At 46.9% G+C, this 18,347-nt stretch overlaps 1 protein-coding gene across 2 annotated transcripts in view; it reads right to left on the bottom strand.

Moving 5' to 3' along the window:
- Dnajc11 (DnaJ heat shock protein family (Hsp40) member C11) overlaps positions 1 to 17,911 on the bottom strand; it is a 54,962-nt gene extending 37,051 nt beyond the window's left edge. Inside the window, exons 1-2 of one of the 2 annotated variants that reach the window (XM_036178738.1) lie at positions 17,812 to 17,911; positions 954 to 1,083 (exon numbers count right to left, since the gene is read on the bottom strand). In XM_036178738.1, coding sequence (XP_036034631.1) covers positions 954 to 1,083; positions 17,812 to 17,883 — 202 coding nt within the window. In that variant the 5' untranslated portion in view covers positions 17,884 to 17,911. The other variant, XM_036178739.1, reaches the window with a different exon arrangement.
- Positions 17,912 to 18,347: the final 436 nt, after the last annotated feature.

Below are 18,347 nucleotides of genomic sequence, written 5' to 3'. Positions count from 1 at the left end.
CACTTGCTGAACAGAGTGCGGCCAGCTCTGCTGCTGTAGCGGTCCGACAGGGAGACAGGCTTTCTGTCCACACTACAGAACAGAATGGACTTTGGTGACCACGCAGCCTGTCTATCATGTGCCACTGCCCACTTTTTACTGGTCATTAAAAAATAACTTCTTGGTAAAAACTCAAGGTAAAATATGCCACCTGCTATCCTGTCTGCAGTGAAGAGGCCCGTTATTTCATAGAAAGGCACATTATCTAACTTTTGGTCTCTAGTCAAGGAGCAGATCACAGGAGTCTGATTTTTCCTAATCTATAAATCTCAGAGTGATTTAATGTTTTTGCTTTTTTATTTTTTTTTTATTATTTTTTAAAATTTTTTAAATCATGACAAAACATTTTACCATTCCAATCACTTTAAAATGTCCAACTTGGTAGCATGAAGCTCACCTTCACTCTTTCTAGAGCCTTCCACCTTCCCGAGACAAACATCCTATGTTTTCTTCATTTATTATATGTAAGCCATAAATCTAAGCTCCTGAACGACAAGGCTGTACTTCCCCACCAAGCCCTCACACCAGCTTTTGTAAGCCCTTTCTTTCACCGACTGATACAAAACCAATAAAACCACTAAGGTTAAAAAAAGTCTTTGTAGCTTCTCACAAAAAAGGGAACAAAGAAAGCGGCTTTGTAAGTATCAGCCCCACCCCCAGAAGACACTGGGACCAGCTGGAGCTCCAGAACCCAAACCTGGCCCATTTCTTCATGTGGACTCTCATTTTCTTCTTACTGGACATATATTGATTTCCAAAGCAAAATACGACTCTTTCAAAGGGCTCTGTCCGTACAAAGTACCAAACCAAGCACCTCTTTTATATACCTCTAAGGACTCCATCTCTCTACTTCTACAAATCAAGTCTCTTAAAAATCGAATGTCTGCGCACATGAAGCCAAGGCCTCCACCAACCTTCATAAGCCTGGTGAACAAGGTTAAAGAGCCGTTCTGCTTGTGATTTGAGCTCCGGGTCCCTGTGCTTGTCCGGATGGTAAAGCATACACAGCCTCCGGTAGGCAGCCTTCAGCTCTTCAGAAGAGGCCTAAAGAAAGAGACATTCAATTAGAGGACAATCAATCGTACTTAAACATTGTCAGTATCAGAATCAGCCTTGAAATGGGAACCTGCCAGCCACATTCCACTGTGTCTGCCCTCTGCACAGGACATAACCAAGTTATGCTTTATTCCCCAATACGGCTTCGTTTCCACAGTTAACAAAGTGATCAATTATGTACATCGATAGCAACTGGGTTTGCTGTGGACACTGCTATCTGAGGGAATTCAAATGGCTGTCTTCACCCTGGCTCACCATGGTCAAACACCAGACCCCCACTTACTCCTGAACCCAGGTCAACTAAGTCACCCACACCAAACAGCACACAGGAGGCAGAACAGATACATGCCACAGGCACAAGTGATGTCCACTGAATCCATCTTTGACAGAGAGGGCTTAATTCTTGAAAGCCAAAGACAAGGCTGTAAAAGAAACACACTCCTAACCTGGCCTCTAAATGTGAACGTGGAAAATGCTCCATTAGCTTGGAGCAACCAGGAGGTTATACAGGAAATGCTGTACACAGAAGGTCGTTCCTGACAGACCTGTGGAGACACAGGCTTGGGCTGCAGGTACAAGGCCAGCATAAACACCTTATCCTTGGCTAACAGCCACCAAAAGCCCCTTCAGGGTCCTCCAGGGCCCTGGGAACACTGTCTGGCTTAGCTGGTTGTTGTTCTGTCTTTGGGAAGACCTAGAATCGGCATCCAAGACCAATGTGGTCTATCACAGGTGATGCTGAAGGAGCACCTCTCCCCCATTCGACAAGGGAACCATCCTGTGGGGTCACTGACAATATACAAGAAGGACCTGAGAGATCAGCCATTTAGGTGGAAATGGGTCACCAAGGATGACCATGCTCTAGCGTCAGGTATTACGATGTAGGTATTCAAGAAGTCGTCACAGGACACAGTGAGCTCAGGGGTAGTGATAAAGTCACATGACATTTCTCTATGAGCTATCAAGAACTTTCCATTCCAGAACTAAGCTTTCCCTTTTTCTTTTTTTCTCCTACCCATAAAGATGTGAAACTGATCTCTGTGTTAGTAATCACCTCTAGTATGACTTTACCCATTTCCCATCAGCCCCACCAGGCAGGTGCTGAAAACCAGATCCTGATGCACCCCCAGAGGGAGACAAGGTGCTGGGAAGGTGTGCAGTGGGCCCAGGGCTGGCTGGCCCAGGGCTGGCCTCCCCAAAGCCGGATGGAGCTGTTACTCAGAAAAGCAGCAGCGAGGCTGAAGCCTGCAGCTTGTCCTTTAGGCTAGCCACAGAGCCCAGCTGTCTGTTGGATAGACTCTGCTGTACCACTGCCACTCTGAATCAGGAGCTGCCGAAGGTTCCTAGTAGCTGCTCCATCAGAGGGTCAGGGGTCTCAAGACTGAACACTCGGCCTGCCCCCAAGAACCAGGCAGATGTCTTCCCTGCTGTCACTCGTTTCTACCTTCTCTCTAGGGTAGCCTTGAGAATGCGCTGTCCAGCAGGTCTTAACCGACTGCCTCTCCCCCGCCTCTGGCTGGTTATCTCTAATTTACTGGGTGGCTCTATGCTGACCTTCCATTCCAGTGGCTGAGAAGGCAAGCTTAGGAGCCCAATGGCCTGTGTCTGGACCCAGGAGATGCCACTTCCAAGCCCTGTGATCCTGGGCAAGGGACCTTTCTGATCATTAGCTTTTCCTCTCAGGGTTGGTGTGACATTGCAGTGAGACGCCGCACAAGGGCTTCCACACAGTGCCCAACACACAACACAAACTTACAAAGGGTGGTGGCTCTTTAGAATCCATTTCCACCCAGTGAAACCTGAAGACAAGACTGTCCTTAACTATGGTGGGTATACACCAGCTCCACTTCCAGATCCCTCTGCCAGCACTGGGATGGTCAGAGGGGGCACTCACTGACAAAGTGGACCTACACCACACCCACCCACTGTGCTTAGACCTCAGTGGTCCCATTGCCGAGCCTTCTCTTGCTTCTTCCTGCCTCCAGCTTTTCCCCTGCTGACATTAGTCAGGCAACCCATTTCTAGCCACCTGTATGAAACCCTGGTACTGACTTACAATAGCCACAATAGGAAATAAAGCATACACCCTTCTGATAGCTCGATGCTTTCATTTAAAAGGAGCTGTTGTTTCCTAAGCAGCAGTTACACATTAGCTTCTTCCTATAAATATTTTACTTCTTAAAGATTATTTATGTGTATGTGTATACACATGTGTGTAAGGATGTCCATGGAGGCCAGAAGAGAGCATCAGATCTCCTTGAGTTACAGATGGTTATAAGTCACCTGACATGGTTGCTAGGAACTAAATTCTGATTCTCTGAAAGAGAAGCAAGCACTCTTAACTAGCGAGCATCACTGCAGGCCCTGTATATATTTGGGGGAAAAAATGGTATTATTGTGTACAGTGTGTTTCTACATATGGTATGTGGGTACCACAGTGCACATGGAGAGGTCAGAGGGTAATTTTGACATGGATTCTAGGGATCAAACTCAGGTTGTCAGGCTTGTAAGGCAGACGCCATCAGGGTCTTCCTGTGCAGCTGAGGCTGGCCTCAATATGACCCTCATAGGCATCGTCTTGGATTCTAGGTGTGTGCAACTAAGTCTGGCCTTCTTCCTGAAAAATTTCATTGTTATTTTTTGTATCTTTTTTTTTCTCAAGATTTATTTATTTATTTTGTATACAGAAGAGGGTGTCAGATCTCATTATAGATGGTCGGTCATGAGCCAACATATGGTTGCTGGGAATTGAACTCAGGACCTCTGGAAGAGCAGTCAGTGCTCTTAACCTCTGAGCCATCTCTCCAGCCCCCTTTTTTGTGTCTTATAAAGTTACCAGCACAGGATTAAATGAGTTTGAGTGATCTAAGTTAGAAGACACTTCCTGGTTACTAAAATTAAGCCAAGGGTCTGGAGGGGCGGGTGGGGGCGGGGCAGAAATCTAGTCTGCAATATCACCTTTAATCATATTAACAAATGGCTTAGAGTACTATTAACTGATGGAAATGAGAAGTTTCATTTTTAATAAATATCACATTCAATAAAGGTTAGATTGGGCCTTTCATCACAACTGAATAGCTAAGGTCACTGGTTCGATATTTCATAAATGATAACCTTTCCCACTACCATTCAGCTTTTGACACTGTTCAGAAGGTAATGAGATCTCATTAAGAAGGACACTTAAACTACACATTTATCTCAAAACTTCTATAATAAAGTCCACATGTCCCAAGTTTAAAATCTAAAAGTTTTATTGCCCAGTCAGTCATCCGAAGAGAATGCTGGGCCACAATTAAATCTCAATAGATCTTTTAATAAGATTTCTATAGTGTGTGTGTGTGTGTGTGTGTGTGTGAGAGAGAGAGAGAGAGAGAGAGAGAGAGAGAGAGAGAGAGAGAGAGAGAGAGAGAGAGAGGGAGAGAGAGAGAGAGGTGTACAGTGCCCAGAGAGAGAGAGAGAGAGAGAGAGAGAGAGAGAGGTGTACAGTGCCCACAAAGGCTGGAAGCAAGCTAGGGTGGCAGTGTGTTGCCAGCATGGTGCTGGGAACTAAACTCGGGGCATCTAGAGAGCGGCAAGCCCCCTACCCAGGCTCTCAACAGATCTTCAAAGCTGGACACTACACAAAGAATTACTCCTATCACACTGCATGAAATTAGAAGCCTATTACAGGCCAGGAGTGGTGGCACATGCCTTTAATCCCAGTATTTGGGAGGCAGAGGCAGGTGGATCTCTGAGTTCTAGGCCAGCCTGGTCTATAGAGTGAGTTCTACGACAGCCAAGGCTACACAGAAAAATCCTGTCTTGAAAAACTAAACCAAATCAACCAACCAACCAACAACAAGAAGCCTATTCTGGAAGAAGCCTGGAAGCCCCCAAACCTGTAGCTATTAAACCACACACCACTCAGCCATTGGGATCAAAGGAATGGCAAGGCAGGTTAAATACTTAAAACAGGAAAACAAAACCCCAAATCCAAAACCTACAGAACAAAACAAAGGCAGTGTTAGCGGAGATATTTGTAACTATAAACCACCACATTAAAGCCTGAAGTAGCACTGGATAGGTGGTTCAGTGGGTAAGAGAGCTTACTGCTCAATCATGAGGACCAGGGTTCAGATCTCAGCATTTGTGTGACAAGCGGGTCATCCCTCCCACCCTCTTGTAGCCTCTGGGAGCGCACAGTACATTTACCAATACTCATATGTGTGCATACAGTCACATAACTAACTAACTACCAAAGCCGCCAGGCACGGCAGGATCCCAGCACTCAGGAGGCACAAGCAGGAGGACTGCTGCAAGTTCAAGGCCAGCCTGGTACACATAACAAGTTCTACCAAGCTGGTGTTATACAGACAGACTTTGTGTTAAAAACAAACACAAAAAAAAACAAATGAACAACAAAGCAGGACAGTGCTGTAGCTTGGTGGTGCAGAGTGTGTCAGTACACAGTCCTGGTCGTGCGCCCCAGCACCACAAGAGGCAGTACCAACAGCAAACCATGTTCAATCAGTATCTGAGTTACCATTTAATGCCATGGTTTGGCTAAGGTGTAAGTGTGTCTCCAAAGGCTCATGTGCTAGAAGCTTGGTCCCCAGAGCTGATGTTAAGAGACTAGCTTGTTGGAGGTCATGAGGTCGCTGTGGCATGCCTTGGAAAAGACGAGGATCCTGGCTGCTCTAGCTCCCTGTGATCACCTTCACATGCTCCACGTTTCAATGCCATTCGCCATGAGGCCTTTACCAGAGACAAGAGAAGCAAATGTTATGCCTTTTCATCTTCCCAAACATCGAGCTATCACAACTTTTTGTTCTTTATAAAGTCCCCAACCTACAGCAGCAGAAAATAGACTAACACAAAAACTAAATATAGAAAAAAAATTTTTAAATGAAATCACAAACTGAAAATTGGAATAGGCTCACAACTAAATATTAGAAAGGAGATAGAGCCAGAATCAAAGTTGCCCCTCTCCCCCTTTTTGGTTTCTCAAGACAGGGTTTCTCTCTGTAGCCCTAGCTGTCCTGGAACTTGCTCTGTAGACCAAGCTGGCCTTGAACTCACAGAGACCTTCTTTCCTCTGCCTCCTGAGTGCTGAGATTAAAGGCATGTGCTATCATCACTGGCTAGAAACCAAGGCCTCAACAGCCAGGCAAGAGGCCTGCTATGAATTCTGGGACAGCCTGGGCTACAAAATGAAACCCTATCTCAAAAGACCAAACAGTATCCCTCAAACAAAAATCACACAACAGAGAAGAGCCTGGACATCACAGGTTAACTCTTCCACACAATTTCTTCTCAACATTTTTAAAAATTGAAAGGAAAGAACACTTAAACATTCTGTAAGGTGGTATTCCATGCCAAAGCCTTCTCCAAAGAAAGCTGTGTGGGCGGCAGCACTCATCAGCACCCAGCACAAAGACACTAAACGAGAAAGGACGAGGTAGCTCCGTGGTGAAGGTGCTTGCTATATAAGCTGAGACGTAGCACTTGATGTCTGGAGCCCACTAAAGGTGAAGAGAATCAGCTCTGAAGGGTTACTCTCTGACTTCCACATGTGCCTGTGAGAGGGACACACACACACACACACACACACACACGGACACGGACACGGACACGGACACCAAACACACACACCACACCTCTAGGATCTGAACCAAGGCATGGACATCTTCGGGTTAAAGGATTGGAAGTGCTAGCCAGGCAAGATACAGGAATACAGACACTCAATTAGAAAGAAAAGATCAGCTGGCTTTGGGGTGACATGTGCCTACACATGGAATAGTCCCCCAATTAAACAGTCACACAACCTGTTACAACTAGAACACAAATTCAGTACAGTAACAGTATACACAAAACCAACCCACAAAAACGACTTTCATTTTCACTGATGAATAAGGATAACCTGAAAGAGGAAATAAACGACACAGAGAGATAATGCAGTAAGAGTCAGAGGATATCGGCCACTAACACAAGCAACTACAGAGGCGGCACATGCCCCTTCAACACAAAACAACACTTTGAGACAGCGTCACACTGTACAGTCCAGGCTGGCCTCAAACCTCAAGGGCTTCACCCCTTCTGCATCTGTGCAGGCAGGATCACATGCCATGGAGCACGTCTATGAGCCAAGAGCCAAGAGCCAAGATGGTTTTCCATCTTTACTGCTTGCTTGCTTCCTTCCTTCCTTTGAGATACTTGAACATCTGAGGCTCCGTGTAACATATGTCACTCCTACTCATGACAGCCTAGAACTAATAATGACATGGTCTCCATATACCAAACAGGCACCAGGAAGTGTAGTTCTATAAGTGCCAGACAAAGAGCCAATAATACTTGGTACAAGGTGCTTATGATAGCCATACTTATGCTCTTGATTCAATCCTGCCAAGGCTGAACAGAGCATGCTCGGCATGGTCAGTCACTCTTCAATCATAGAACACTTGAGGAGAAATCTTGGAGGAGAGAAAGAAGAAGCCAGAGAAGGAGGATAACTCCAGGGATAAGTAACCCAGCTATCCAGCAAGCCACGGAGTAAGAAACAAAGGTATACAGGAATAGAAAAGGAAAAGCCCAGAGGCAAAAGACAGGATAATTTACGTTAAGGAAATCTGTCAAGAAATAAGCCAAGCTAAGGCTGGGCATTTATAATTAAGAATAAGCCTATGTGTGTGACTTATTTAGGAGCTGGATGGTGCCCCCCACCAAAAAAGGAGCAAAATCAAACACCAGTATCCCTACTAAATAGGCACAGTTTACCTAATCCCCACAACTGAAGACACATCACTGCCTATATGCTCCACGAGACTCTGATGGGGAAAAAGCACAAAGCAAAAAACTAAAACCAAACACACACACACACCCCAGCTAGTAAAGGTCTGTACATTGGAAAACAATCCTAAAGGGAAGAAGAAGCTGACTTGGAACTAACGAACACCATGCCAGACAGGAGCTGCTACATCCAGAAAGAGGCCGCATCTGACCATCACTAGCAGATCCTAACTGTTGTCAGGGCTGGGAAGAAACCTGTAGCTGGACATGACACATTCTCTATTCCTTCTGTAAAACATACTCTACAGCCTCACCCTTTACACAGACCCTTCTCACACACAACCTTACCACACGCTGACACCATGTGCCAGCTGAACACAGCCTCTTTTTCTCCTTTCCTTTCCTTCTTCCTTCCTTCCTCCCTGGCTAGAACTCAGAGAGCTGTCTCTTTCTGCCTTGGTGAGATTCTACTTCCCTGATTGGTTCTCAGGGAGGGACTTATCCACAACCAGTAACATCCTAACCCAGCAAGAGGGAACATCCTACGCACAACCAGACAGCCCAGACCTGCTACCTGGGGTCTGTGAAGGGCCTGTCAAGTAGGAAAAGATGGATGGCGAGGGACTAGCCTCTCTGCACTGCGGAATGTAGCTGTGCCAACAAGAGAAAGTGTGCACAAGAAAAGACCCCTGCACTGTGCGAACTTGTTTTCTTTTGCAGACACTGATACTGGTACTGGTGCAGAGATGACCAACAGGCACCTTCCTCACGGAAACAAAGAACCAGAGAGGGAGACAAATCAGTATCTGCCAGATGGAAAGGCCAAACGCAGTAGGGAAGAGCTTGTCTCCTCCCCCAGGCACCCTTCACAGGCCTGCAGCAGGATGCCGTTCTGGGGCCAGCATCACTGTGTGTGAGCATGCCCTTTCCTCTGACTGTCGGCAAGTGCTGTAAGTAAAAGCACAGATTTACCAAAACAAAGATGAAGAATTTCCTTCTGGTAGCCAGTTCCTCTAGAGTAGTGGTTCTTAACTTGTGGGTCTTGGCCCTTACACAGGGGTTACATACCAGATATTCACATTATGATTCATAACTGTAGCAAAATTACAGCTATGAAGCAGCATTTTATGGTTGGGGTCAACACAACATGAGGAACTTACTAAAGGGTTGAAGCATCAGGAAGGCTGAGAAGGCTGAACCTGCAACTCATATCTCAAGAACTAGAGATGGCGTAGTGATGTGGCCCTTGCTGCACATGTGTGAGAACCAGAGTTCAGATTCTCACACTACATAAGCCCGTAGGAGGGTGTGGCAGTCCTCAGGAGACAGAGACAGGACTCCCAGGGCAAGGTGGCTGTCTAAACACCCGGCTCAGGAAACTCAGGGCTTTAACAACCAACACCAACCCCAGGCAACAACACACCCACATGCACATGCACAACAAAATTCCAAGCAGGGGGCCAACAGATGCACACTGCTGGGGATGATTGATGTCAGCTAGGTTCTAGGAACCACCCAAGACAAAAGAAACACACATAGTCCCTACCCTCAGGAGACAACAAACTAGATGTGTTCTCACTTTTAAAACCTATGAACAAGGGACGAAGAGATGATTTAACAGTTAAAAGCTTGCATGTACTGCTCTTACAGAGGACCCAGGGGCAGGTCCCAGCACCCATCCATGGCAGCTCACAAACACTTGGGACTCCAGTTCTGGGAAGATCCAACCCCACATATTTAAAAAAAAAAAAAAAAAAAAAAAAAAAAAACTTAAAAGGAAAAAAAAAAAAAAAGACCCCCACACATCACACATACGGACTTAACTAGGCACAGGACTGCTAATGTGAGGGGCACAGAAGTCAGGGTGGTCAGAAGGCAAGGAAAAGAGACCTAAATGGGACATAAGATGACTTTAACTCTCATCAGGTCTTTGAGAGGCTGAGGTGTACCACCAGGAAAAAGGCCAGAGGTTGCAAGCCACTAGGAAGCAAGTGCTGCTGGGGATGGAATGCTGAGGAGCACAGCGGGAAGAGGGAGGGAGGGAGGAAGTGGGCATGCAGTTCATCTGGACATCTGTCCATTCTTTAGCAAACATTTGTTATCATCAGTCCTGCACCGTTCAACAACAGGGATGTTGTCGGGGAAATGCACTGTGGCAACTGCATCAGCACCCAAACATCAAAGCATATTCTGACAAGCTAAGATGGCTAGTGGCGTCTTCTGGACGGTATCCTACTGCGTGCAGGGAACACCATGGTGACAGACAGATACAGTCACTGACCACAGAGTTTCCTTGCAGTGAAAGAGGTAAAATAGAGGTAAAATGTCACATAAAACATGGTTTATAAAACGCTTTAAATATTTCAGAGGCCAATGAGATGGCTCATTAGTAGGGACTTGCTGGGATTAAAGCTGTGCATTCTTTTCTCTTTTTGAATACACACACACACACACACACACACACACACACACACACACACACACACACTCGTGCCAGCTGGCCTTATCCTCACAGCAATCCTCAATCTGACTCAAGTGTTGAGATCACAGGTTACTATCACACCTAGCCACCTCTCTGCACAGCCCAAGCTGACTCTGACTCCCCTGTGCTGGGATTCTAAGGTGTGACACCACACTCAACTCTCTACAAGGCAGGCAGGCTGGCTTATGAAGAGCCATATGCCTATCTCCACAAGAAGTATAGGATAGCACTACACTTCTTTGCCTTGCAGACTATAAAACTGCCTGACTTTAAGGATGAAGAGGTTTAGACAGGGTAAGTTGTCTCCCCAGCTGAGGATGCCTTACATCACACTTGACCCCATGCTGGAGACTGTCTTCATTAAAGCCAGCTTGCCTGCATACCCTTTGAGGCTCAACTGCAATCTGTGGCCACTTCAAGACATCTCCAACAAGTGCACAGAGGAATTCAACCTGCAAAGTGCTGGGCTACACCATCAGACACCCTTTCCTGTGTCTGAGCTCATCGCCAAGGCAGGGGTCTAGTGGACATAACCAGAGCTCACATGTCTTTGGAAGTCTGCCTCCTCAAGCCACTTCAAGACTTGGATCAGGAAACCTAAGAGCTAGGGAGAGAAACAGTCAAACCATGAAGGAGAAAATGATCAAGGTAGCTAAATAGATTGACCAAACAAACAAACCTCGGCCTGACAAAAACTGTGGCTCTGGATCCCATTTAACAGTTAAAGGAAACCCACTGAACCCCTGAGACACAATACCCTCTAGACAGCAACACAAACTCTTAAAACATGACCAGGTCATCAGTAATGAAAAATTCTAAATAAGAAATAAAATTCAGCCGGGTGGTGGTGGTGGTGGTGGTGGCGGCGGCGGCGGCGGCGGCGCATGCCTTTAATCCCAGCACTCGGGAGGCAGAGCCAGAGTGAGATCCAGGAAAGGCGCAAAGCTACATAGAGAAACCCTGTCTCAAAAAACAAAACAAAACAAAACAAACAAGCAAACAAAAAAGAAATAAAATTCTCTGGGCCTGGTAACACAAGCCCGAAGTCCCAGCTACACTGGAAGCTGAGGCAGGAGGATCAGGCACAGCTGCACAGCTTGCTAAGACCCTATCTAAAACTAAAAAGAGGACAAGGGTTAGGGGAAGTTCAGTGGTAGAGACACACTGGGTTCAATCCCAGAACTAGAAAAAGTTGGCTTAAAAAATGGTTTTTAAAGGCAGGACACACGTGACCTATAAAGTTCATGGACAGAGGGGAATCCTGTCCTCCAGCAGACTTCTGTTCAGAGCAAATGGACCAAGGGGCAGAAACCGCCTTAGAGAGAGACCATTCCAAGGACAGAGGAAACCCCTCTCTACTGTGACCCAACTTGGGTTTCATTTTTCCTCCTGGTCATGCCTCCATGTTACTCTGATGCCTTGAGACACCGCTACTAACAGGGCACAGTCTTTTGAAACATGCTGCAGATCTCCCATGGAACTCCTGGGTTCCAGAAAAACTGATGGTTCAGATCCTATTCCCCTTAGGAATTCATCTGCCTGGCTCACTCCTGCTCCATCCTGCCCACCCAGGCACACTCCCAGCAGTTCATCTGTTTTAGCCTGGCATTTTCCTTTGGGTGAATTCTCTGGTTTCTACTCACAGGGAGGACACACTGTACACTCCCGACACATAGGAGTAGTTCCCACAGTTCAAGAGCCTTAAGGTGGCTGCTCCTTTCAGAGCGGAATCAGTATGGCCCTTACAGCAGCAACATTCCCAGTGGCCGCCTCTTTTAGAAATGTGCGCCTGCTCCTCTTTAGAACGGGTACAATTTATTAATCTGTTTGTTGTTTTAAATCCTTATTTAAACAAAAAAGGTATAAATGAAATAAGTAAAATTAAAACAGACACTTAACGGAAGTAAGCACCAAACTCCACAGCTCAGCAAGGCGTGCTGCCCACAGGTCCATGTCCTATTTCCTACTGTTATATTAGCCAAGTCACAACACGCACACTTCCGACACACATCTGAGAGAAAGGAAAAGTGTTTAGCTGCATAATACAAAACCAGAGTGAAAATTCAAGAACCGACTGCTGAAGTGCTCAAAGCAGGAAGGTATTAAGTAGCATATGGTTCATTTAACGAAGTAAATTTAACTTTGTATTGTTGGCTAATTACACCAAGACGACACTGAACCTGGCCAAGCATCCTCCATGGCTCTCTCCCAACTCCACAGGCAGCCTCTCCTAGCCACTCCCATGCTCCTCACTTCCTTTCATCTTGCCCATCGCTTCAGAGCATCTTTGGGTCCCTCTCTATTTCTATCTCAGACTCCAATTTCTAGTTTACCCTCTGTGGTATACATTTTGTGCTCATGCAGAACCACCCACACCCACCCCAAGTCAACTCTGCAGGAAGCACCATTCAGAAGGACAGCAATGCTGTTTAAAAAGAATAAACTCAGCATTTTGGACAGTACAGAAAGCTCTAGGCACTCAGAACCTAATGCTTGGTACACACTCTGGCACAACTTCTCTCTTGCTGTAGCACTGGAGATGGAGCCCAGCCTTTGTGCACACAGGGCAGGCACCTCCTCTACCACCAAGCCACGTCTACAGCCACTGATTTTCGGTGGTACAGCAGATGAACAACTCAGCATAAGGCACACTAAGGCTGTCTATGTACACACTTTTTTTTTTTTTTGGTCTTTTGAAACAAGGTCTCACGTGGCCCAGTCTCCTCAACCTCACTATAGAGACAACATGGACCTTGAACTCCTGACCTCCAAATGTAGATCAGAGGTGTGCTTCACCATGCCACGTGTATGTCTTCACAATCAGCAGACCCTCACCCCATCCAAAGCTGATAAATACTAACTGGATATTTATTTATTTATGTTAAGCGCCTTACACAAACTACCCACAGAGTTTACAGAAAGTATTTAATACATGTTATTATTATCTGTTCACTACTTTATTTATTTGAGACAGGGTCTTACTCTGTAGCCTTGGCTATGTAGGACAGGCTGGTCTGTTTCTGCCTCTGGAGTGCTGGAGTTAAAGGCATGTGCCACTATACCCAGTCTGTTAAGCTACATCTTTGTGTCAAAAAAAAAAAAAAAAAAAAAAAAAAAAAAAAAAAAAAAAAAAAAAAGCAGCCAGGCAGTGGTGGCACACGCCTTTAATCCCAGCATTCAGGAGGCAGAGGCAGGCAGATCTCTGTGAGTTCGAGGCCAGCCTGGACTACAGAGCAAGATCCAGGACAGGCACCATAACTACACAGGGAAACTGTCTTGAAAAACTAAAAAATGAAAACAAAAACAAAATAAAAAACCCCAAGAGTGGCATGTAAGACAGCTCAGTGGGTAAAGGAGCTTGATGTCAAATCTAATGACCTGTGTTCTCACCTGATGAAAAGACAGAACTGACACACAGAAGCTGTCCTTAGGCCTCCACATGAACTCCACGACGCACATGTATACATACAATAACCAATACATGTAATTAAAAATAAAAATAAAATGGCAGAAAGGTTAAGCAGAGCAACAGAACTCCCAACAAAAACATCAGGGGAACACAGGGTAGCCACTCCAAAAACCACACTTCCCAGGTTCCTCTAGCTTCAAAGGCTCAGGTACAGCACGGTTATCTCCAAGGCTAAGCACTTGCAAGTGAGCAGCGGCAGGCAGAATGGGCTGTAACTCCTTAGGCTGACAGAAAGAATTCTAGTTGTGGACAGCCAGGCCTGACCCTACATGCCCAATGTAAGTACTTACTCACAATTACTACTATGAATGTTACACTCTGAGCATAATGTACGTGAGACACTCTTTACTTACCTCGTGAAGAGGAGAACCACACGGCAGCAGGAGACAACCAAGTCCTGCAAGTCCTGCAAGTCATCCTCTGACCTTCACACAGACACCAAAGCACACAGACACAACAACTACACGTTACCAAAAACAAACCAAAACAACAAACCAAAACCCAAAACAACCCCCCCCCCCCAACTAAAACCTCCAGACAGCCTTGAAAAAGAGGTTGGCTGATCTACAGTGATTAAGACCAGTGAGGGTTTGTTTTAGACAGGGTCTTGTTATGTATATAACCCTGGCTGGTTTTGAACTCATGATACTCTTACTGCTTGGCTAAAATGAAATTCTTTAAAGTATAATAAGACAGTGATAAGGAAAGAATCAGACTACATTATTTAGGAATAAACTAGATTTAAACCATATCAGTTAAGAATTCTATAAAAATCAGCCACAGAAATAGCTCAATGCTTAAGTGCACTTGCTGTTCCTACAGAAGACCAGGGTTCAGTTCCCAGTACCTCATGGTAGCTCAACTATCCACAGGAATGCAAGTGCTGAACATACATACACTCACGCATAACACCCATACAAATCTAAAAAAAAATCCACAAAAAGCTTAAGGATCAATAAATCAAAGCTAATTTGCTGTCAAGGAATCCATTCTCCAAATAGTTTGGAAAAATCGTCCCAGACAGTAGATGAGTTCAATTTTAGGCCCAATCAAAGCCAACCTGGTTTTGGTGAGCTCAGTGACTGGTAAGTCACCACAGATAAGGGCACCACTCAACACTAAAGGGGCCTCACTGGGGCCATGGGTTTTGTTTATAGCAGGATCTGGTGGTCCTGGCTAGCCAGCTACCTCCTGGAACAGAAATTCAGAGATACAGTGTACAGTTTAAAACCTGAGAAGGGAGATTCTTAGGAGATTTTTTTGGCATTTCTTCATTATTTTAGTTGTTTAATTCTCTTATTCATCTAATTTTTATTTCACTTTTTTGAGACATGGTCTCATGCAGCCCAGGCTGGCCTCAAACTTACTGTGTAGCTGAGGATGACTTTGAGCATCCAAACTTTCTGCTTCTACTCCCAAGTGCCACCATGCCCAGTTTGAATGCAGTACCTGGTATAGAACATGGGTCCACGCACGTTAGACAAACACTCTACCAACCAAACTCCACCCCAGCGCAGTGCTTCTAACCTGCCAAAAGAACGTCCTGTTCTGTAGAGATGCCTCCACTTGTGACTTCTAAGGGAAAGGCTGAACTGGATGGAACACTGAGCATTCTGAAGATGCCCCCTGAAGGTGCTTCTAAGTGCTGGTAAAGAGGAGTGCCCTCCTACGGTACACTTGACTAGGGTCAGAACTGACAGCAGATAGAGCAGCTGCTTAGACACACATGCACACACACAAAAATTAAGATTCCTTCTGTTCTGTTCTCCAGCTAAAGCATGTTATTTTAACTTCAAGTTTGAAAAAAAACAAACAAAAACTTGTAGTAAACACCAGTGTCCTCATGTTTAAAGCCTTCTTTCCGGCAGAAGTCCAAGCCACAAAGTCAGGCACTCAACACTGTTGACAAAACCAGCACCAGGCAGGCTTGCTTGGTGAGGATCTCACCTATGGCTAAATGAAGGAGTGCCGCACTCACTGGCAGAGGCAAAGCATTCCTTTAAAAGAGTTATTAGGCTCCTATCCTAGTCTAATAGCAATCAAAGGCCCTAAAATCCCAGGGGGTTCAAATGTCCTTCTGAACACTTACGGCTACCTAGGTTCAGTAGACCTGGCACACAGGTAGTGGCTGTTCCACTACTAACAGCTTGGTCCAGTTAGGAGTGTGAGGGGTTTAAAACAAACAAACAAACAACAAACAAAAAACAACAACTGGATCCCAGAAAAACTGGTTTCTTTTACCACTTTGCTTCCTCATGGACCTGGATATGGCCATGCATCGTGGTTCTTGCCTTTAATCCTAGCACCTGGGAGGCAGAGGCAGGTGATCCCTGTGAGTTCCAGGGCAGCCTGTTCTATGCAATGAGTTCTAGGCCAGCCAGGGCTACACAATGAGACCCTGTGAAAACAAAACATAACAACCCAGGGTAAAATTTATAGCTTCATTCAACTGCTAAGGGACTAAGAGTTAAAGGAACAATTTGTTCAAAGTTTGAGGGCTATTCAGCTATAAATCCTGGTGCTTCACCGCAGTTTAGTCTGAAAATCCCAGAGACATTTCATGGAGTGTTTTTATAGTAAGCAGTGGTTGATACAGCTGAGAAATGCATACTCAGGGTGTCCAAGAGCATTGCATCAGAACAAAGAGCTTTGTAGTATGTGGACTGGTAAACTGAGGCAGGAGTACAGTTTCAAGAACTGGATTTCTGGAGTTGGAATGCTCAGGGATGAATTACACCTGTCTGTTCCCTCGAACAGAAATAATGGATTGTTGCCATGTACAACTTTGGTCCCAGCACTTGGGAGGCAGAGGCAGGTGGATCCCTGTGAGTTCAAGGCCAGCCTCGTCTAGATCCAGTTCCAGGAGAGCCAGGGTTATAGAGAAACCCTGCCCATCCGTCCCCCCCAATGCAAGCAAGCAAATAAATAACTAAATAAAATAATGGATTGTATGAGGGCAGCTATGACAATCTGATGAGACGTTAACCTCATTTAGAGTTCTTTCGGCAGGTGGCAGGGCACAAAACAAACACTCAGAAAAGAGGCTGGTTATTAGCACGCAGACCAGCCTTGCTGAGGATAGTCCTGTTCGGTTACTTTGATCACTACCAGAAAATTTGAAAGATAGGACTGTCTGGCAGGGCTGGACCCAGCAGCACAGCCATGTCTAACCCTGACCTGACCTTGGAAGCCTTTTCCGAAACTCTTCTCCGACATATCAACTGCCGACTAGCCATTTCGAAAGAGAACCTACGAGAAACGTACAAGTGCCTGACACTGCGGGCCTCTCGGGTTACTTTTTATTCTCGAGGTGACAGCGTGAACACACTTGACCTGGACGCTGAAGTCCCAGTCAGAGCGCCGCTGCGTGTCTGGCCTAGCACTTCTTGCTCACCCTCGGCCCCTGGAGTCGAAGCTGGGGAGGTCCCACTTTCTAATATCTGGGCCGTGGCTCAAGGGGACGAAGGAGGGCACGAAACGCTAGTGTGTGAGGCAGATCCAACTTCAGTGGCGCCAGAGATTTAAGGGTTCGACTGAGTTCCAGGGAGGCTCCCAGGTGGCTTTGACCTTGGTGTCCCAGGACTCAGTCTGCCCGCTTGCTGGCTCAGGCCGCGGACCCTAACCCCTGGTCTCAGGCAGGTGTGTGTAGGGGGAGCGCGGGACCGGGTCGCGAGGACCTGGGAACCCAATGTAGCGGCTTCCCCGGGGCCCTTGTGCCCACCTCCGGCAAGTGCGTGGGCTCGGGCTCGGCCGGGACACGGTGCACGCCACGCAAGGACCGCGGAGAGCCGGGCAGACGCTGCACCTGCGCCAGGACGCGAGGGTCGCGGCGGTGCGGGCAGCTCCACGGCTGGCGGGCGCACACGGCAGCGGGGTCACGCGGCCTCTGAACCGGGCCGCGGCCTCCCTGGGGCGGCTGCGGGGCCAGAGCCGCCCGTCCGACCCTCCAGAACCATTGGGCCGGGCGTCAGCCCCGCCGACGCCGCGCCACGGGCCTCACCTCCCTGCGCACGTTCAGCAGCGAGTAGTAGTCTTCATTGTCCAGCTCCTCCTCGCTCAAGGCCGTCGCCATCTTCGCAACCTTTCACCCCGCCAAACCGGCAAGGCCGTACTCAAGAAGGTCCGGCGCTGCGCGGCGCTTCCCGGGCGGTTCCCGCTCGCACCACAGCGGCCCCTGGCGGCCCGGAGCCGCATGGCAGCCCGCGAGAAAGCGCCTGCGCACTACGCCCCCGTGCGGCCGAAGGCCCCGAAGCTAGGAAGCGGCGGGGGACCTTGCTTGTCTGAGCCAGTGGGCACACACACACACACACGTGTGTGTGTGTGTGTGTGTGTGTGTGTGTGTGTGTGTGTGTGTGTGTGTGTGTGTGTGTGTGTGTGTGTGTCTGTGTGTGTCTGTGTGTGTGTCTGTGTGTGTGTGTGTGTGTGTCTGTGTCTGTGTCTATGTCTCTGTGTCTGTGTGTGTGTGTCTGTGTGTGTGTGTGTGTGTGTGTGTGTGTGTGTGTGTGTGTGTGTGTGTCTCTGTGTGTGTCTCTGTGT

The sequence above is a fragment of the Onychomys torridus genome, chromosome 2 (genome assembly GCF_903995425.1).
Source record: "Onychomys torridus chromosome 2, mOncTor1.1, whole genome shotgun sequence".
Taxonomy (NCBI): Eukaryota; Metazoa; Chordata; class Mammalia; order Rodentia; family Cricetidae; genus Onychomys; species Onychomys torridus.
The sequence above is the reverse complement of the archived record's forward strand: the minus strand, read 5'-3'. Positions and strand labels throughout refer to the sequence as shown.